This window comes from Ambystoma mexicanum, chromosome 3q, assembly GCF_040938575.1.
Source record: "Ambystoma mexicanum isolate Mex_15411 chromosome 3q, UKY_AmexF1_1, whole genome shotgun sequence".
Lineage (NCBI taxonomy): Eukaryota > Metazoa > Chordata > Amphibia > Caudata > Ambystomatidae > Ambystoma > Ambystoma mexicanum.
In genome coordinates this window covers 344,981,107-345,003,677 of record NC_090926.1, presented here as the reverse complement: position 1 = coordinate 345,003,677, position 22,571 = coordinate 344,981,107, and the positions used below count along the sequence as shown (strand labels likewise).

At 43.2% G+C, this 22,571-nt stretch overlaps 1 protein-coding gene across 4 annotated transcripts in view; it reads left to right on the top strand.

The window, feature by feature from the left end:
* LARP1 (La ribonucleoprotein 1, translational regulator) overlaps positions 1–22,571 on the top strand; it is a 1,174,773-nt gene that overhangs the window by 887,053 nt on the left and 265,149 nt on the right. For all 4 annotated transcript variants that reach the window (XM_069653974.1, XM_069653972.1, XM_069653971.1 and 1 more), the window contains one exon: positions 18,528–18,685. In XM_069653974.1, the coding sequence (XP_069510075.1) occupies positions 18,528–18,685 (158 nt within the window). The remainder of the gene's footprint in view (positions 1–18,527; positions 18,686–22,571) is intronic.

Sequence of the window (22,571 nt, the reverse complement as noted above, 5' to 3'; positions counted from 1 at the left end):
TGCAATCATTTTGTAGTTCTTGTTTCACCCCGTTCTACTTTGAAGGGGTCGAAATCTGAAGGAGCCGTGGGGCATTTATACCACTACGTCCTAGTGGAGCGTGCGTGCGTGGCCCAAAACAGCGTAGATGGGACCCAAGTGTCGAACGTTTTCCTATGGGAAACGGCTTTATAAGCTTACCGAGGGTTCCCAGTCTGTCGACGGGGGATATTCTAAGCATGTGAATCCATGAAAGATCCAATGCTGGAGAAATGGAGTTACAGATAAGAAACTATTCCCATCTGTTATATGTGGTCGCCATATAAAGCGGGGAGGGGGGGGTAGACAGTTGGAAAATAATGTGAGTATAAATATATCTAAAACAAAAACACAATCACAATGTCTCACTTTTGCCGGCCACCCCTACAAATTTTCTTAGACGAATGAAACGGGGAAGTATAAATGACTTATGATTTATATAAGGAGTTGGGTTTTGATACGATTTCTGACATCCTGCGTTTAGAAACATTGAATAGTTGGTACTCTGAAATGCTCATTGCAGGACAGAATATTATCAAAGAAAGCTGTTACATGTGTGCACTTATCCCGCACACATCAGGGGCTCATAAGGTTTTAGTTCCACATCCAGTCCCAATTACAGAGGCACAATGCTTGATACATCTTGCACTATGGTGGATAAAGGGCACTTTCCACGCACATAGAGTGCAGTTATTGATCTATGCCCAGCGTTATGAAATGGCATCACAAAATGCCGCCAGTGTCTATAAGAACCATATTTTTTCCTTGGAAGGTTACTGAAATGACGATGACAAATGGCAGGGCACCAGTGATGTGCCTGACAGATGGACTGATCAAGTACAGCGGAGAAGCAATATCCTAAATGGACTGTTCGCAAATATGGTCCCAATACATCACAAGACTGACATGGATTGCAACAATGAAGAAGCCAGTGCGAATAGAACCAAAAACGTTGAACTTTATTTTAGCAATGAAGGAACAGTTCCTGGTGGCCCAAACACGGTGCAACCACACGCTTGTGATCCCTGGTATGACGAAAGGTACAGCAGCAGTGATGGATTACTACTGGGTTTGTGGCCGACAAGCCTACTTGCAACTCTTACCATCTTGGAGGGGCAAGTGTTCACCGGCCACCCTGCACTCAATGCTACTATTCATCCTGAAAGAACACCTGAAGGGAGAGGAAATGCCAGTCGAGGTGCCAACAGCCACTCTAGCACCTAAAGAAGCAGAAACAAGCTTGCAGATCACACAAGAATTTGGTATGCTGCCAGAAAAAGGACCATTTCATCGGCGGATAAGAATGGAAAGCTCAAACTGTCTCAAACGATTGTTCCGCACTGCTCAGAGGAACACCTGACAAGTTTTGACTTTTTAGCTCAGCAGAGACTTTCTTCATCTTTTCTGGCTCCTGCGGTACAAGCAGTTGCTGTACTTTTCTGCCCCCGGAGGATGCTGAGAATGGGTCACTATCCCACGTCATCAAGGCGGTGCACAATTTAGGTGTTCAAATGAAGAGAGTGGCGTTCAGAACACAGATTGGCAATAGTTTGCCTTTGATTGGGTCTTGTCAGTACTGTTTCTGTGATTGTGTTCTTGGTTCCTTTCTGCATGTGCCAATGGGGTCTCCAATGATGTGTTCATATAGTCCCTAATAGTGCAAAGATATCAATTGGGGGTGGTCCAAACACCTTGCCATACAAGTGTAACTCAAACTTATATTTCTGGGGTTGTCGATGTCGTTTGGGGATGAGTTTTTGTATTGAAGTAACAAATGGGGAATGTTGGGAAGGAGCCTAGTGCTTTCTTTCCCAAGCGCTTTAGAATTAGGCAAGACTTCTGGTAACTGTTTTCTAAGCCCTACAAGAGGGTGGGAGGGGTCACTAAATAAAGATGGGTAGTATTTAAACTATTAGGTGCAAATAACCAGTAGTTGAAAATGTTCTGTGTAGTTTTAAAATTAAATCTCAAAGCGGGCTCTCTGGCAAAAAGTATTGTGGCCGGTGCTAAAAAGGGATCGCAGAGCTCATGCGGTGTTGCGCCAAGGCTTGCAGAGAGAAGTTGCTGATCAGCTGTTTCTGTCAATCAATGCAGACTAAAAATAGTAAAATGTACATGCTCATGCACACAATGTAACAATATGTAAAAATAAGGATTTTAATGAGAATTACTGGAGCAGATTATTTTTATGTGGTGGGAAGATGTGTTTATGTATGAACATTTATAACCTAGCAAATTATGCTAAACAAGAGCGACAATGTATTCCTGCATATGCAGTATGTTATGCAGCTTGTTCCAAACGGAACCCAGCCATGCCAGAAGGAAAAACTGCAGCATCCCTTGTATGGAAAGGACAATTTTGGAGCAGTTCCGCTGGTATCCAGTAACCAAGTCAAGAGTATTTAGGCTCCAGGTCCAGCATCAGTCTTCAGGACCTGGGAGCCAGCCACGGGCGACAGAATGCTGGCCGGAAATGGCAGAGTCCTCTGCCATTCCCCCAATCCTCATGATCTGTAGATTAAAATGGGTTATCTCTTGCAAGATACTCGTGATCATAACTTCCTAGAAAGGTGCATTTACTCTGGTTTGAGTGTGATCAGGGGGTACCCCCAAAATATTTAAGGGGGTGTGGGGGGGTCAGGGGGTTCAGAAGAAGCCTTCCTCTTCCGGGTCTTAGTACACCCCTGTGGGCGCTTTGCTGGTCTCTAGTGGACGTGCGCTCTTTTCTTCGGTGCTTTTCTGCCTCTGGCTCAAGATTGTCTCTATTGTGGCTAGCCTGCCTTGTAGAGGGTCTTACCCCTTGGGCCACTGCTTCTATCAGCAAGGTTCACACAGCTTCCCTGAAGCTGTGATCTAGGTCCTCATCCTGCGCCTCTTCGCTCAATTCAAATTCTGACATCTTTAAATATCTGGTTGTGTGCCTTTACCTGAGAGCGGGTTGTGTGGCATGTCCACTGCTACGTGGTTGTATTAGCTTCTGTGGCCAGCACCTGTCTAGCACAGTTTGTGCCTGCGTCTGCCCTCTTGTCGTGAGGAGCTTGTAATCTCTCCTGCCGTTTCTCCCTGTTCTCTGGTTTGTGGAATTGAGGTGTGCTCCGTGCCGTGTTTATTTTACTCTTAAGCTAATAAAGTATGCAACCTCTCCCCTTGGTGCGAGTTTGTTGTACTTCATAATGCAGTTAATCCGGTCGGTCAGACTGCTGTAATGTTAATTGCTGGGGAATAGTCTCCGCTCTGCTGACGCGTGCTGTTGTGGCTCCTACTTCCCAATTGAGGCGGCTGCCGCGCTTCGTGTGCCTCATACGCTAGACACCGCCCCTCCATGGGAGGGGATTAGTCTGCCCTGTCTTCACTGTGGCTGTGAAGGCCCTGCCCCTCCGAGGGAGTGGGCTGGTGTGCTGAACCTGAGCCCCGATTGTGCCGGTAATTCGACACAGGACTGCGGCTCCTTGTGTGTCCGTTCTTTCCTGTGGTGTCTACTGTTAAGCGGTCTAACGCTGCTCACATATCGTGTCCTTGCGATATTACTTCAATATTTCTGACATGCATGCTCTCATAAAGATAAAAGGTTCATCTCTCTGAAGAGCAGGAAAAGAGGTGGAGGAAGGTAGGACTATGTTCACGTGACAGGGCATGAGATGGACTAAATGGAGCCCAGTTTAAGAGGGAAATGTTTTTTGAAAGAACATTTTTTTGAAAACCGGTTTCTAAAAATGTATTGTTGAAACTGCTGAAGAGAGAAATAAACAATTTGAAGCATAATGCTCGCCTCCTGTTTTGACATTGAATACAGATTTATTAGGCATGATTTAATGCATAATCACCTTCAACTGATTTCTCCTAATTTGCAGTATATAAAAACCCAGATTTTGATGGATTGTAAAAAGCATTACGAACTGGCACCACTGTGGTGATTGGTGATATAAAAATTAATTTCGAAGGGATTGTGTCCTCCGACGTATTCCTTATCTATGATACGTGTGTTTTTATATCTGCTTCCCTGAACTGTGTACAAGCTGCACAAGTACTTTTCATCTTCCAGTGGCACTGCGAGCGAGTCGCGCTCTTGCTACTGGTCACGTGTTTGCAGGAGGATGCAGGACCCGTGTTGCTCACGTGTTCAATCACGTGACTTTGGAACACCATTTGAGCCGCCTGAAGGGGCCCTTGCGCCGATAAGCCCGGCGGGGTCAAGCCTAGTGACTGTTTGGCGGCTGTTCGGCGCAGTTGGCGTCTCAATGTTCGGGAAACTGTGGATGCTCTGTATCTTGGATTCTGAACAAGTTTGAACACAAAGTAAGAAGTATCTGTTTTAAATACGATTATTTGTGTGGAAATTAGGACATTGACTATATTGTGAGGCAGGAAAATAATTTCATATTTAGTTCTCCAATTATAGAACTATTGGAAGAAGCAACTTTGAACTTCTGTGGTCTGTGCTCCTTGTCGGGAGATACATATTAGAAAGAAGTGCATTGAATTATAAATACTGAGCTCACGAAGGAGCACGTCTTCAGAGTCCCCCTCTTCTTAGCGGTGGACTGTAAGGTTGTAATTGTGGGAGTTCTGTTTATTTTATTCCTCTTTAGCTGCTGAAGTTCAATTTGTTGGGAATAATATGGCAGCAGGTTTAAGAAGTAAACGGTTAGATAATACAATAAACAATAGTACGAATATAGACTTATCTGAATCACATAATGATGATAACGATATTGAATCTTCGATAAGAGAAAGCCCACATATGTGTACTAATAAGGTCAATCAAGAGAGCATCAGCATTTTTAGGTTTGAGCCAATGCACCACACCAATGTAAAGAGTCCCACTACTTCACAAGGTACCTTCCCGGGTTCAGAAGACATAAACTCACATTCTTTAAAAGCGATGACAGAAAGGGACCTTAGCAGATGTAGCCTTGAAGATCCTGCATCATCTCTCCCCTCTGGTGGTCATAATGACTCCACCTTAAAAAATGATTGCACTTGATCACCAAATAATTCATGCCATAGGCACGTTACCTCCGCTTATGTGTGGTAATAACAAAAAATTGCATAATGTATGTAGTAAGAGATTCTTCTTTTGACCATTTATCCTACTCTCATATATCCTCATCTCCACACATGTCTCTGAAATCACAAGGCATAAAAAATCTGAGCCGACCATGTGAAATAGACTTTGTGGAGGATGCCAAGAATGGGATAGAACAGAAAATACCCGAGTCTTCGTGTACCTTTCCGGTTATTATAAACATTTTAGATCTATTGGATAAGTGCCATGATCTGACACATCTAGAATTAAAAGATATTAAGGGGACTTTACAGCACTTGTGTTGTAAAATTGAAAAAATAGAGGGCTTCATTTTAGCAGCTGATACATTACGCAACTTAAATACTAAACCTAACCTGAATGTTTGTGATAAAAATATTCAAGTAGATGAGGGACCAGACACTCAACAACTCACTTATAGGTTCAGCTTTAGTCTCCTCTATCTGTAACTGTAGGTCTGAAGTTAGAGCTCTGAAAACTCAAATGGAATTGATGAATGTTTCTATCCTATCCTGTCAGAACAAATTATTGTTACCATCTGAAGGTCCAGATAGTCCCTCTACTCTGGTGAAAGTATTAGTAGAAGAGCAACAGAAGGAAGATGAGCATAACAGGGAAAATGAGTCTTTATGTCGCGCCGTGCAAAAAGGGTTCACCAAAGAGCAATGAGAAAAATCGTAAAGAGAAAAAGAGAAGCTTATGGGAAAAAACTCACAAATATAAATAATAAAGATGTATCCTCAGATAATGCACTTTCCCACGAAATACCTATTGTAATATCTGATGAATTGAGTATTGATCTTCGTCAGCTGTATAAAGAGCCAGGACGCATTGAAACCACCCTCGTATTGGGCAGCTAAAGCTATCCTCAAAAGCAAAGAGTATGATGTGAATAGAGAAAACGTAACTCTCACAACAAAGGGTGGCAATAATAAGTTAGACATAGTGGTAGATAAACTTAATTGTAATAGAAAACAGGAAGAAATAGGAAAGGAAATAAAGCTTAAGGTAAGTGCTGAATCACTTTTTTCTCCTAAACAAAACTAAACACTTTCCTATATTTGACACAACTAGGACATCCAAAATTATATCAATCAATGAAGAAATTATTCCTAATAATTCAGCGATTTTTGGACCCTTGTTAGGACAGTTTTTCTGAAGTCCAGTTAAGGGCCTAGTAAAACCATTCAACTGAGGCAGTACAAGACTCCACTCTTAGTATAAGACTGTACCACCTGAGTACATGGTAGCGTAGGCAGAGCAGCCAGGCTTATTTTAGGAGGGAGAGAGGGCAGTAGATACAGTACAAGTCAAAATTGTAATACAAATGATCCAAAGAAACACTGAAACACTATGTATTATAAAAATAAAGGATTTATTTAAATACTAGTAGGCCCAGATAAATCTAGGGATTAAGTAAATACTGAAACTTTATATGAAATCACAATATAAAACACACTATACTTGAAAGTACACAGACCCAAGTATAGACCTTATTTGGAACACCTAAAAGTAGTTCTAGGGAAGTCAAAACCTTGTTATACACATTTAGTATAGGCCAAGCCTATTCGTTGGGAGTAGAAGACCAATGGTTACTTTCAGATTACTTTTGGTAATACAAGGACAGTAGGCCCTTCCAGTTGTACAGTGACTCTTGGAACAAATCACATAAACCGTCAACTGGACAATATACTTTTGGTGAATAGTGTAACACTTATTCTAGGTGCAGTAAAAACCTATAACTACTTTGGTCATAACACACAGTTCTACCAGGTGAGTAATACCTATGGATGTAATGGACAATTACGGATGCTTTGGAAATCAGGGAACCCCAGATTGAGATAAGCAATAACTCTTGTAACTTGTTTTGGATGGCACACGGCTAACACAAGGTAAGTAAAACCCACTTACTTTAACTTCACAATGAAGGGGAAAGTAAAAACCCAATGTCACACTTTACTGAATACATATTCTAGGTAGGCAACAACCTAATGTAGACTTATTAAAGACAGGCTAGCAGCAAGTCAGGGGAAGCAAGACCCAGTTGGGGGACACTCGTACAGTTATCCTAACAGGACTAACCTGGTGATACCAACAGTTGGAGGACACTCATACAATTACCCTTCAGGAATAATCTGGTGAAACCAACACATTACTTTTGTAAAGAGGCACAGCCTAATCACAGGAGAGTAAAATACCTTCACATCTACTTTCTTTTAGACTGGCAAAACAGTGGCTAAGGAAGGAAAGATGTTAACCGTACTTTTAAGAATAGTGCATCACACATCCAAGATCAGTAAACTTTTGTAACTGTTCACTCTTAGAATTACAGTTACCAACCAACTCTTTACAAGTAAGTAAAAACACTTGATTTCTTTTCTAGGCAGAAGTCCCAATCCCTTCAAAGTCTTTCCCTTATTCTTGAAGCATGAGTGTTCTCAGTGGCAGAAGGGGGGTCACTAGGACTAGTGACCAACAGGCAGTGTTAGAATAAGTTCTTTAGTAGCAAAAGCCAGAGTTTCCTTAGGAAAACTGGGCAAACAAGTGAGTACTTTACTTCTAGGGTTAGAAGAGGGTCCAGGGGCTTCACAGTAGACAACCCAGCAGGATTCTAGCAGTGGGACTGGGTGTACTGGACGAGGGACCTCCCAATCACAGAAAACACCCCAGGTCTACACAGAAATCCCAACAGGCTTATGGTAAGTATATACCCAAGCCAACACAGTACCTCAGCAATGAAGAAGAGATTGCAGCAGGAGAACTTCAGGGACTGCAGCCAAATACCCAGTCACTGGATTCCTTGTCCTGGAGACTGAACACAAGACCTCAGAAGGGACTTTGCAGCAGGGATCGATGAAGAAGGCTCTAGGCAAGATTTCTCTCGCGGCTGAATGCGGTTCTGCGGGTTTGGCACCTTTTCAAGGAGCACAGAAGAAGACAGAAAATCGCGGTTGAATTCTCGTCGTTTAAAAGGTCCAGCACTCTTGTGAGGGGACTTTTTGGACTCGATTTGTGTCTCTGGAGATAGACCAAGATGCCCACGAAGTTTCAGCAAGATTCGGAATTCAGAAGACCGTGCACCACACAGTGGCAGGAGGTCCCAGGGTATTGGGGTATTGCAAGAACGCAAGGTCGCAGCAACCCGTGGGATGGCTCAAAATGCAGGTCGTCTTGAGTCTAGTGGGTCTCACCAGGCTCTGGGTTCGGGTCGTCGTTTTTGGAGACCCCAGGTCGATCGGAAGGAAGGGCTGCAGCAGGCTCCGGTTACAAAGCAGGCCCTCCGGCCGCTGGAAATCATTCCCGCCGCTTTTCCTTCGTCATCCTCTTCGGTTTTCGGTTCCAGTGGTCGACATGCCTTCAGCTTTCAGGTTTCCAGTATTTATCAGGAACTGCAACACAACCGCTGCATTCTCTCCCTGCATTTTACAAGAAAGGGGCGTTTGGCTGTCCAATCAGGACAGCCAACCTCCCACTGGGATTTGGCCCAGTTGAAGGAAGACCTAAGACAAAGGAGGGGGAAGTTTGGGACCCCTCCCCCACTTCCTGTGCTTACAGACTGACTGGAGCCTGGGCGGGGTGTCCAGGGGACTCCCGCCGAAGACACAACTCAAACAAAGGATTTTCCCGCCCTGGATGTCAGGGGAAGGAACAAGAAACGACAAACACTAAAATGGCAGAAAAAGAAGACGGGCCATTTTGGTAAAAATGAGCACCCTTAGGTGCCTTTACTGCAGCTGTGATTACAGCACGCGGTAAAGGTGCGCCAAAGTAGTAAAAGGTATCACTGCCACCATCCATTAAAGGTAAGCTTGTCACTAACAGAATTGTTAGTTTAAATGTAAAAGGGGATACATTGTATCTCCCCAGCACACCACATAAGGTGGGGTGTGCTGGTTTCACAGAATAAAATGTAAAAGGGATCCAAAGATCCTTTCTACCCTTGGGAACTGTAGTTCACTCAAGGTTAGCACAAGAAAGTTAAAGGGGAACCCCTAGGGCAACCCAGCAACAACAGGCACTTATTGCCAATAAGTTGTTAGACATGATAACTTTAAAAAGACACTATGGGAGAGTCTTAAAAATGACGCCCATAAAAAGAGTTAGAGACAGGTGAGTGTGGAAAAAGGTTCCCACTCACTGAGGTATTAATGGAAAATATCTCACTAGAAAAGCAAAAAGTTCTGGAGTTGAACCAGGCAAGGAAGATTTACCAGCCCTGTGGAAATCTTAGCTAACAACCCTTAATTTAAATTAGGAGGGAACAAACCTTATAGCGAGATCTGTAAAAATCAGTGGGTGGCCCGGTTAGAATTGCAGATAAGAATGAAACAGGTCACACTAAATTCTCAAATAAGATCAATGGGAAAGGGAAGACATCAAAGTGTATTCTTGAACATGCATCTCCCTTATCTTGTGTGAAAGGATCATTTGTAGAGAAGGATGTTTTGTTTCTAGAAGAGGTTGAGGAGGAAAATGAAAAAAGCATGCCTGTGGAAAAGATAACGACTAATAAATAAAATAGTTGCAAGGCCAGCTTTTTCACCTCCTTACATTGGGATTCATGGACCTGCTTTGAGTAGAGTCTTACCAATGGCAGATCTCAGAACTTTAAAAATAATTAAACCAGTAGAAGAGGATAGTCGTCCAGCATTGGGCGAAGAGGGGAAGGTGAGAGAAGTATCAATTCTGAAGATATTGGAAGAGGTACAAATTCTGCTATCAGTGTATTCAAACAAAAAATCTATCAACATGCCTCCTAGAGTCGAATGAGGTAATGCAAAAGGTGCTGCCTAGTAAAGATTTAACTATAGATACTCAAAGATCAGTACTAACAATAGAGTGCAAGAGAAGAGTGCAGATTCAACAGCTCAGTGTGTTAATATAGAAAACCAAATGGAGAAATTTAACGAAAGCAAATCTAACATCTTTCTTGTGGGGATGGAAGGAAATAAGATCTCGACCTCAGGTAAGAGAATGAAGCGATCATTTATACTATCTCTTTTCTTGAATCCCACAATTAAGATTGATTACCACGTAAGATATACTGAGAGTATCCACAGCGCAGACTGATAACTGTAGAGCAGTATGCTATTTGGGTTCAGAAACTATGTTAAATTTCATCATGTCATATGGAGATGAATTTAAAAATCAAGGAATAAAATTATTAACATTTACAACAGAATCAATAGCTAATGATTTCCTGGCCTTTAGTGAATCCAATTTAGAACTGAAACCCACAGACACTGATATACTAGACCCCCAACAAAGTAACACTGTTATTAAAGGAGAGCTTCAAGCACTTCTCACACGAGTAGCAATGGAAAAAGGCATGCCATGGTTGGAACCTATGGTATTTGCCCTTTTAGGAGTGAAAACCCAGGATTCCTCCTTATAGCAACCGGATAGCAAATTGTTGAAGGTACTCTCCTGGAATGTGTATGGTCATTCGAATTTGAGGAATTGGCATGCTTCCTTACCAATTGAAGATATGCCCACTATTATCTTATTACAAGAAACTATGAAAGCAAATGTATTCCTCATACCAGGATTCACAACCTACTGTAAGTTAGCAAAGAAGCAGCTACTTGGACGCCCTAGTGGTGGCCTTGCGATTGCTATAAACAACAGTTTTGATTTACGCACCAAAGTGGTTTGGGAATCCGCAAATCTTTTGTGTCTGTGAAAAACAGTCCACCCAACTTAAATATGTTGATCACTGTAGTATGTTTATATTGGAATCCTGTCAACACAGGGATTAATGTGATATTAGATGAACTTGATTGTATGGGAATATAGCAAAATCTGTTCCACCTACTGAGATTATTATTGGAGGAGACTTCAATTGCGATTGTAGAGAGATGACTATGGAAATGTAAAACCAAATGTACTTTCACGCACTAGGGGGGGGGGGGTGTTATTTAGAGAACTAATGGAAAATTGGGATTTGGACATAAGTAATAAAGACCCAAAATCACAAATTACATGGTCTTGCGGGGAAAAGTCATTGGTAATTGACTTTATTTTCATTACTAGATCTCTTCTCTCGCTACTTGTCTCCTCAGTGTGGCTTTAGTGGGATGAGTGATCATGCACATCTCTTGTGTAATCTAAAATGGGAGTGTAGAAGACCACACATAGAACCTGCTATGGCTCTAGTCGAAATTGCCCGACCACAAATTTCCATCAGATGGAATCAAGGATTATGCTCCCAATTTGTCAAATATGTCTCACAGAAGTTAAATTTGAGTCAAGTCTCTAATGTTGACTTGACTACAACAAAGATTGAGCATTATACAGAGCTGATCAAAAATGCACTTTCCTTTTTCGGGAAAAAGTATGTGCAGACTACCCACCCCCATCCATTTGATCCTATATGTAAAGTACTTAAACGAAATAAGAATAAAGCAATTAGGCAGCTACTATCCACAGATCTCAGAGTGGAGCAACGTAGCTCAGCGAAGTTGTTGATTTTGTAAGAATATAGAAGAAATTTAAAATTTGCTTGCATATGTAAATACAATAGAGTATTGTGATCTTATACGTGCAATTGTTCTTCATGATACTAGAACTATATGGCGAACGATAAAAAAGAATGAAAGGGACATTTCTGTAGCATCACCTTGTTGTATATCTGAGGAAACATGGTGCGATTATATATCCCTGAAGTATCGTATTCCGGAGCGATTTGAGTCTATTCCCAATATTCAGCTATGTTATTCAAAGATTGTCCAATTGAAATGGTCAAGGGAAGATCTGAAATGGGCTATATCGAAAATTTCCTACTCAAAATCTGCTGGCCCAGATGGGCTTCCTCTGTGCTTATACAAAGCTGACCCAGAGTTTTGGGTGGAAATGCTGGAAACTAAATTTGAATTCATAATTAATTCCGGCAAAATCCCTTGCTCTTGGACACAGGCTAATATTGTACCAATATTTAAAAAGGGAGACCCCTCCCTTCCTCAGAATTATAGACCAATATCTCTGACACTGATGCAAAACTCTTTGCCATATTACTATTGCATGATCTAGAAAAATTTATTGAAGAAAATAATCTCCTTTCAAAATCTCAAACGGGCTTTCGTAAGGGAATGAATACTACACTGAATGCTACTGTAATGGCCCACCTTATTGCAAACACAAGAGGTAAACACTCACAACCAGTATATATGGCAAGGGTCGATATGACGGCGGCATTTGATAATGTCGTGAGAAACCTTTTGTGGAAGAAATTGATGACTATGGGAATTCCGTTATACTTAATATACTGGTTTATTCAGCTACACGCTAATACTTCATACAAAATAAGAATCTCTGCTGATGGTAGAACAACCGATCAGATCAATACGTTTATTGGTCTCAAGCAGGGATGTAACCTAGCAGCAACCTATTTCAATTTGTATAGTGCCGAGTTGGACAAATATTTGGACTTAAAAGATCTGTTATCTGTAAAACTAGCTCAAATGCGAGTGGATGGCATTTGCTGATGGTATCATCATATTTGATCCAACTCCGGCTGGATTACAAAAGAAGTTATTATTGTTTCAACAATTTGCCGTTACACAACTTAATGCCTAACCCTGCAAAAACAGTTATTTTGAAGTTTGGGGTGAGGCAGAACAGTAAAAGGTATTGTTGGGAAATTATGCAGACTAAAATTGGTTGCTCCCCTAGTGCAATATACTTGGGCTATTAAATATCTGCGCAAAATTCACTCATACACTGGTCCGATTTAATAAACAAATCGCGCCCCCTGTTATGGCAACTTAAAGTGATCTATTCAAAATACTGTAAATTTTCCTTGGTACCTCTAATAGACTTTTTGACTCTAAAAATCGAATCGGTCATACTGTATTCCATAGACATGTGCCTTAGCGATGTCTCTGGAATCCTAGATTCATGGCAGGGAACTCTGATAAAATCAGCCATGCACTTGCCAATGTCTTTACCTAATGCAGTTCTTCGCCATGAATTAGGGTTAATTGCTTTATCTTCAAGATGGAAATGGCGTCAACTCTCGTGCTATGCAAAGATATGCTTTCCTTCTAAGAATTCCTTATATGTTGACCTGAATGGGCTATTAGATGCACCCACTCCATTGTCGTTCAAAAAATACCAAACTAATATGCAAAATCTTATACACACGATTGGTATTATGAAAGAGGATTTATGCTATTGCCCAGCATTTGTAAAAAAAAAGTTATTTGAACTAGATTGGAAAGACACTATTGATAGTATATCAGCATATAAATTGTACGAAGAATATGGAGCCTTTCTAAAAAAAAGTATACCGAGGTATTCGTATATAACCATGTTTCCATGTAAATATGTGCAACAGGTTTATATGAGGTACCGGTTGAATCTCTTTCACACAAGAGAGAACTGTTCATTGGACTATTCCTGGGTGAGAGGAAAGTATTGAATTGTCGATTTCCTCTATGTAATGAATCGGTTGAATCCTTAAAACATCTTATTTTGGAATGTCCACATTTCAGGAATATGAGGACCAACTGGTTAATGAAATTTGTGAACAGAGACTTTGAGGACTGTACGCATACATTATGGGCACGGAGGATGCAAGGGAACTATACACCGCTAATATTTGAACTTGTTAACTTGTGTAGATATATAGATAAGGAATTAGAAAATTTTAAATCAGAAGATTAAATTACAAATTAAATTATACTTCGAATGGAATAAATCATGTTAAAACAGGTGCGAAAGATGGAAAAACGATTATATAACTGTCTATATTTAGACATTTTAATGTTTGTAAAGGTACTGCGAAATGTTATTTTTGTATATGAACCAAACACAAATAAAGAAAAATATATATTTGTATCTCCAGCTTGCTTGCCTCGGAATTTTTTTTCCAGTAGAGGGCGCTGTGCGTCGACGTCAGAGTAGGTGCTCCTCGACGGCCACCGTATCGATGCCGACGTCGTCATGCCTATAAATGGCCACGCGCAGCGTCCGTTGCTCAGTTCCGTTTTTCTGCGCTTCGTGTGCCTCGGAATACCGTTGCTCAGTTAATCAGTCGATATATAGTCATATTTCCTCGAGAAAACCGACTCGTACTCGATGGCTTCCTCCTCCGACCCGACGACTCCTCGGTCCGGTTTCAAAAAATGCAGAGACTGTGGGAAGAAAATGTCGTTGACGGATCCTCACAGGATCTGTTTGTGGTGTCTCGGAATCGAACACCAGTGTTCGGAGTGTGAGGAATGCCTATCCATGACGGCGAAAGCCTTGAAGGAGCGTAAGGGGAAGCTCGAGAGAGGGAAGTCAATTTTAACTTCCTCGAAAGTTTCCGCGGTAGAGTCGAGACATTCGTCTCCTCACCATCGAAAGCATTCTCGGTCTAGGTCTCGAAGTGGCTCCCACCACTCGTCGAGGTCTAGACACTCGAAAAAAAGACGAAGAAGATCCCCTTTATAGTCTTCTAGTTCCCCTGAAAGAGTAAATTGCCCCACAAAACACAGCTCTCAAGCTGAGTGGGAGGAACTCAGAATAAAGATGCTAAGCGTCTTCGAGAAAGCGGCCTTGTCCCCCTCGAAGTCAGCTGAGGGTGATACCCCGGGTGAAAAGCCCAAAAAATCTAAACGCCGTGAGTCGAAGCACCCGGCGAAGGAGTCGACCCGAAAGCGCCATGAGCCATCGGGAAGTAAAGCATCTCCGACGCCATCGTCGAAAGCCCCTTCGAAGCATAGATCGGCGCCGTTATCGAAGGGTTCTTCGACGCATCAGTCGATCGAGTCGACGCCGATAAAAGACCCACGGCTACTTCACAGCCAACGGTTACACCGAGAGCCTCCGACACGACGTCGGCATTCTCGAGCAGGATTCCAATCCTCGAGTTCTTCGAGGCCTCTTCCAGTTTTCTCAAAACCTTTGTCGGCGCCTTCGAGGATTTTTACATCGTCGACGACATCGACCCTTTCAAGGCCACTGATGATGGCTCCCTCTGCTTTAGAGATGGGTTTTATACCATTTCACAGACCAGAGCATCCCCCCTTAACTTCACTTTTTGAAGAAAGGGAAGATTCAGACCAAGAAAGGCCTTTTGGGCTGCAGAGGACTTTTGCCTCTGAGGAAAGAAGGTTGAAAGACCTTCAGGATGCATTACAGGAAGCAAGTGCCCTAGACACTTCCCCAGAAGTGGAATTTGTCAAACCAGACCCTGGGGAACATGCTGATACCCCTTATAAAACCCTAATGTCAAGAATTATGGAGTTCATGGGTTGCTCTGCGCCTTCACCTGTTTTTCAACAGGATGATCTCACAGATATTCTGGATAAAGGTCCACAGGAGATTTTAACTAACTGGGAAACTCCTGAAGTTGTCCCTGCGGGTTAACAAGAAGTTGTCAGCGAAATATAGGGTATCTGCTGCTGACCCTGAATACCTATCTAAGCACCCTACTCCAGAGTCTTGTGGTCCAGGCTGCAACTTCATCAGGCAGTACTTCCGCTTACCCCACTGCTCCTCAGGATAGGGATGATAAAAAATATGATGCCATGGCTAAGAAAGTCTTCTCAGCCTGTAGCATGGCTTTAAAATCTATTAATGCAACTTGCACGCTCGCTAGGTTCAGCCACACTCTTTGGGAGTGTGCTTAATCGGCGGCTGACTGCATACCGGAAGGAGAAAAAAGGGACGCATTTTTAAATATCAGAGATGGTAAAGATGCAATGTGAGTCCCTTCAAACTGGCATTGATTCTGCTGACACTATCAGCAGGGCCATTGCGGCAAGTACCACAATCCGCATGCATGCGTGGTTGAGAAAGTCCGGCTTTGCTTCCGACGTACAGGCCAGACTTTTAAATATGCCCTTTAACAGTTCTTCCCTATTTGGTAAAAAGGCGGATGACAGTTTGGAAAAACTAAACATCTAAAGCAGCAGCCAAGTCACTAGGAGCTGCAATCCGACAAACAAATGTTCGTCCCTCAGGATCCTCTTGGAGAGGAAGGTCCTTTTGCTGCTATTCCTCATATGGAAGAGGCAGAGGACGGCCGACTCAGAGGCCAAGGAAAATTTACCCGTGGTGGACTGGGTAAACGAAAGAAAGCGGCATCAGCATGAGCAGGAGCTGCTTTACCTTCGGCAACTGCCTCAGCCGCTCCCAAACCACTCGGAGGTCTCCCATCACAAGACACATGTAGGGGGCAGGTTAACTCACCATCTGACGGAATGGCAGGCTATTACGTCAGATGCTTGGGCATTGGAGACAGTTGCCCAAGGTTACTGCCTGCCTTTTCTACGCATCCCTCAGACATCCACCGGGGAACAGCTCTCTGAAAGTGCCGGATCTGCTCCTCTTGCAGGAAGTTGTAGACCTGCTAGAGAAAGGTTCCATAGAACCGGTACCTGTAGCGGACAGGAACAAGGGCTGGTACTCCCCCCTACTTTCTCATACCAAAGAAAGACGGAGGACTGAGACCCATCCTGGACTTACGAGAATTGAACAAGTTCCTCAGGAAGGACAAGTTCAGGATGGTAACTCTCTCTCAGATCCTTCAGGCCCTCCAGCTTCAGGACTGGTTGGTATCTCTGGACCTTCAGGATGCTTATTTCCATGTGCCAATCCATCCCAAGCACAGGAAGTACCTGAGGTTCGCAATTGGCAACTCTCATTATCAATTTCGAGTTCTGCCATTTGGGCTGACCTCTGCCCCGAGGGTCTTCACCAAGCTAATGTTGGTTGTGGCTGCAAGTCTGAGGGAAGGGATTCATGTCTACCCCTACCTGGACGATTGGTTGATCAGAGCAGTTTCTTCGGAACAATCTGGGATCCAACTAGATTATGTCTGCCACTCCCTTTACAGGCTGGGCTTCTCCCTCAATTTAAAGAAGTCACAGATGATACCATCACAGAGACTCCAGTTCATTGGAGCAGTCCTGGACACGTCCCTGAGAAAAGCCTCGCCACCAGAGGTGAGGGCTCAAGATATTCTGCAGATGGGCACCAGGTTTCAAAATGCCCAACGTCTCCCAGCCTACGACTTTTTGAGGTTGCTAGGCCTCATGGCATCCTGCATATCCCTTGTGCCAGAGGCTCGCCTGAGAATGAGTTCCCTTCAGTGGGCACTGAGGAGTCAGTGGTCACAATTCTCAGGGAGGATGACAGATCTCCTCCGGATTCCGGACAAGGTAGCCCACGACCTTCAATGGTGAGCCTCTCCAGAGAACATCTTGAAGGGAGAACTGTTTTGGCAACCATGGCCGGAGATGACAGTAATCAGACGCCTCACTCACGGGGTGGAGAGCCCATGCCAACAACTTGACCATCAGCGGTCGTTGGTTTCCATCGGAGTCCAGACTACACATCAACCTGTTGGAGCTGAGAGCCATCAGACTGGCACTGAAGGCTTTTCTGCCGTCTGTACGGGGGAGAAACGTCCTGATAATGACGGACAATACAGTGGCCATGCACTACCTCAACAAAAGAGGAGGCGTAGGGTCACTGCCACTGTGCAGAGAGGCGATGCAGCTCTGGTTTTGGGCAATTCAGGAAGGAATCTCTCTATCGGCAATTCACCTAGCCGGAGAGAACTACTTGACAGCGGACGCTCTGAGCAGGCAGAACAGTCTCCCACGAATGGGAGATAGCTCAGGAAGTCCTTCAAGAGATCTTCGCCCTTTGGGGAACCCCTCAAGTGGATCTGTTCGCGACCAGTATCAACAGGAAGTGCGACAGATTTTGCTCAAGGGAATTTCCCCCGAGAGGAGCTCTAGGAGACGCGTTCGTAGTGGACTGGGAGTTCCTCCTCTAGTCAAGAGACTAGATTTGGCAAAGCTGTGTTACTCTGTTCATTCTTAAAGGGTAATATGGCATCTCTTACTCCCGCCTCCAATCACATACCACTGCTATGGGAGTCTATCATAGATGAGGAATACGTCGGAGGACACAATCCCTTCGAAGAACAAGTTACTTCTTACCTCGTAACGTTCTTTCGATGGGATGTTCCTCCGACGTATTCCTTATCGCCCCTCCCATCCATCCCTGCAGTAACATTTCCCTTGTGGTTGCAGCTTACGCTCCTTCAAGGGTGGTAACCATTCATACAATAACTACTTTACTCTACAAAACGGAACTGAGCAACGGACGCTGCGCGTGGCCATTTATAGGCATTATGAAGTCGGCGTCGATACGGTGGCCGTCGAGGAGACCTACTCGACGGACGTCGACGCACAGCGCCCTCTACTGGAAAAAAAATTCCGAGGCCAGCAAGCAGGAGATACAAATATCATAGATAAGGAATACGTCGGAGGAACATCCCATCGAAAGAACGTTACAAGGTAAGAAGTAACTTGTTCTTCTGTTTACCTCTTAGCACTCTAAAGTTAATTCCTTGGGAGTATATTGGCTCCTCGCAAGTTTAATGGATAAAGACTTGGGTGTGCATGTGGTTAAACATTTTTTTAGAGGATTAGTGTTTGCTTACTAAACTGTCATTTTATTTCAGCTCCAATGCAAGTCCTTCAGAAGGGACCGCGGCCCTCAACAATTTCGGCTGTACACCACAGTCTCTGCCAAAGTTTCAGCATCCGTCCCATGAGCTGTTAAAGGAGAATGGATTCACACAACACGTCTATCACAAGTATCGGCGGCGTTGTCTCAATGGTGAGGAACAAAGTTACTCTTATACAGATTTGTAAATTAAATGTGTTCTAGATGCATGTGATATGCATTATTTTACTGTTAAGTGATTGAGTCTGGATGTTTGTACACACAGAAAAGTTGACATTACAATCCTGTGCTGTCTGTACTCCTTAACTGAAACCTTGAGTGTATGTGTTGGCTACCTATATTTACAGAGTTAATTTGTACAGCTCACGTTTACCCCTCTTGAGATTGGCCTGGCTGCTCAGTCACACTACCTATTTGTGTAGTACATACCTATACCAAAAGGTGGGTTACCTAATACCAAGCCGATAAGTGTTGTGTATTCTCACAGTGTGACCATCAATTCTTACGTAACACTGACCAACCTCACTGTGAATGACAAAGTTGGCTGACCCATTAGGGATACCCTATTAAAGCGCAACTTTGGCATTACATTTGCACATAGCAGGAATGATCCATACAAGCCAATAGCCTTTGGTTTGGAGTTGTATTTACATGGTCACCAGCAGCCCTACAGATAAGGGGGTGTATTGGCCACTTTTACTCCCTAAAAATGGGCAAATATTCCCCAAAAAGTAAAATGAGAAGAATAAACATCCCAAACAATTTTTTTTAAAAAAAGCTTATCCTCCTGTTTAACTCCATGGAAATGTTTGGGCCAGTATCGCCACAGGAAGAAACTACTATTTTTACTGTCTGATCATAAGAGTTCAACATTTCTTTAATTTTTTTTGTTTTCCAATTTCTTTGATAAACTAACAGTATACAAGTATTCAGTAAAATAAGTCATTGCAAGTGAGCAATAACCATGAGACTTGCATTTTTATATTTAACCATGATGACTTGCCACACCCAAAGCCGCCTATTGCCCCATATCCCCACAAGGGGAGGAAAGTGGGTCTGGGGTGAGATTAAGGTGTCCACCTCAGTTTAGAAAAGTGCGCCTCGAAACAGTCTTTCAATGCTACCTATGTGCATCCTTTGCTTATCAGATTTCACGTGACCCGGCCTATCCCTTGCTTTTACCTTATTTCAAGGATAAATGTTTTAGCAATTGTGGTCTATGTAGCCTAGAGTTTCCCCTCCCATAATCCAAAGATGGTGTTCACATTAGTAGGTATTTGGACATGTTGTCTGTATTGGCGCATGATTCTTTCCATCGTGATTATCTGTTACCTTTATCCACCAGTATGTCATCAGACCACCTGCTGCTTTCCAAAAAAGAGCCTGGGTTTGCCTTGCTATAAGTGAAGTTATATCCACCATGGGTCTAGACATGGGATAGGAATCCTAGTCTGGTACAACCCCTAGGACTATTGGTAATGGGTCCATAGGGAGTGATCGCCCCGTTCTGGCCTTAATATTTGCTAGCATTTCTTTTCAGTAAATAAATCTGTTAGGAATGGATACAGTTACACCGCTATTACTTTTTATAACCAAGTTCAAAGAATTTAAAATAACTCCTATGTTTAAGACGTACAGTCAGTTACTCATGAATAAATACGAATGCATTAAGACTGTTCATTTTTTTTTTAAAAAAGTTGCTCTTTATTTCTAATAGAGGACTAGGCCGTTTACCAATGCAACTTTTCAGACATGTGGAATACAAATCAGCAGTTAAAGCTAAGTAAGGACCTATATACTTTCCAGAGGGGCAGTATGCAACTCTAAGATAAAATTAATATCTTAGGTCTGCACTAAGCAGATCAGGTTAAGCAAAACCCAAAGGTACACTTTTAGAATGGAAACAGCTATTCAAGGTAAGTAAACCCTATTGGTAAGCTTTTGCACTCATTCAGTTTCAGAAATGATAAAACAGTACCTACTAATTTCCTTTCTTGAAGAGTGAAACACAATTTCGAAGTAACTTGTATACTTTTCAGAGGGGCAAAAGAAACTCCAAGAGAAGTAATAACTTCAGGACACTTTTTAACCTATTCTGTTCAGGAATCAAAGTAACATACCTACTCATTACAAGTAAGTACTTTGCAACACTTGTTAAGGTTTCAAGTCCGATTCCTTCTCTTTAAAAGTCCTTCCCTTTTCTAGGGCATGAGAGTGACAGAAGAGGGACCCCAGTGGTCCAGGAGGCAACAGTAGGCAGATAATTATAGGTTTCAGATGCAGGAAAGTCAGTTCCAAAGGATATTTTGTTGAACAAGTACAGACTTGAGTTGGAAAGTGTTCAGGGACTTTGGAGAAGACTCCCTAGATGCGTTCAAGCATTAGGCCTGGGAGAATGGTATGGGCAAACTCCCAAAATCACCCATACAGGATCTACACAAGACTTAAGGCAAGTGTTACCCAAGCCAATGTTGGGGAGAACTCTAATTTCTGTGCTAATTCCCTTCAACCTTGGAGACCCCCAGCTCTCTTGCTGGACTTAACCCCGGAGTGAGTGAGCCTTTTTTTCTCGTGTATTTTGATCTGATTTGAATTGTTTCCTTTGTTTTTGGAGTTTGACAAACTCCATTGGCATCTACTTTTTGTATAGTGAAAACAGCACCTTCAGTGCAGTGTCGGAGAAATCCTCCCTACTTTAAATGGCTGGTGGCAGTGGTTTAATGTTCCTACCATTCTGCTTTTCTACACAGGCTGAATCCTCAGCTGCAGTATAGCACCCATGGGTGACCATTGTGTCAAAATGGCCCCGGTCATCTTTTTACACTATTTGCTTTTTGGTCTGGGTTTTTAACTCTCCAGGTCAAACCAGGTTTGACCCCTTTGTTCGCCTCTGGCTCCAGTGTGTCTGGAAGGGCAGGAAGTGAGGGAGGTTCCTGAAACACCCCTGTACTTTGTCTGTATGAATTCCTGAATGCACCCAGTCCTGATTAGCTGGCCGGCTGTCCTCCTGTTTGAGAGACAGCTAGGCTGTGCATGAATGGGAGACACCTGCTTAAAAAGTGAGGGTTTTAGAAATGGAGGCAGAGTCGACCACTGTGAAGAACACCTGACGAAACCACGAAAGAAGCTTGCTGCATCCTCCTGGACCTTTGAATTGCCCAGTGACATTCTAGTGCTGTGCTGAAACCCCTTTTTCTGATCGACCAGAGAAGCTCCGGAAGGGACGACTTCTTCCCTTGGGTTAGGGAGACCAAATAACCCAGAGGCGAACTCCACTGGACCATCATCTTCGACTGGCTGTACTACTTTGCTGCTGCATGAACAGAGTGCCAGGGGTCGAGAAATCCAGTATAGTGAAACGTCTGCAATCTGGCCAGAAGCTCCAGTAGTCTCCCAAGTACCCTCCAGAAGCAAGACGACCAGAGCTCAAGTCCCCTCACCAGAGTGCTGGAAGCCCAACAGGTATCGAACATCCACGGTGGTGCTGTTTACGATGTGTTGAAAACACAATGGTCGCTGATCCGAAAAGAGTCTGTAGCTGCGCCATCCTCCAAATTGCTGCCGCAGGAGTCTTCCTCTTGTCCCCAAGCCTGAGGCCGAGGCACCAAGGATCTGCATCACTGCAACCAGACAGAAGCCAGCTGGTTTGACCTTCTAACCAGAGGTACTGTTGAGACTTGGGATACTTACCTCAGTGTCTTTTGCTTTGCTACTCTCAGTTCAGACTTGCAGTAGCTACTTTGCTAGAGATGATTTCAGCTCTACCCTTCACGTGCAACAGCTTGTGACCCTACAGTGATTTTCTACATAAACGCTCTAACTTTGAGCAAGACTTTTTTTTTAAAAAAAAAATCAGTGCCTCAGCTCCATAGACTGTTCCAATCGACTTTGGCTGTCCTGACTCTAGTCCATTGACTTGGATATTTTCTGTCTCTCAGAAGTGATGACTTGGCTTTAAACTATTACTGCTGGGTAAGCCTCTGTCTAGACTTCATTGGAAGATTTAAGTATGCTCACATGCCCTGAAAACCTGTTTAAA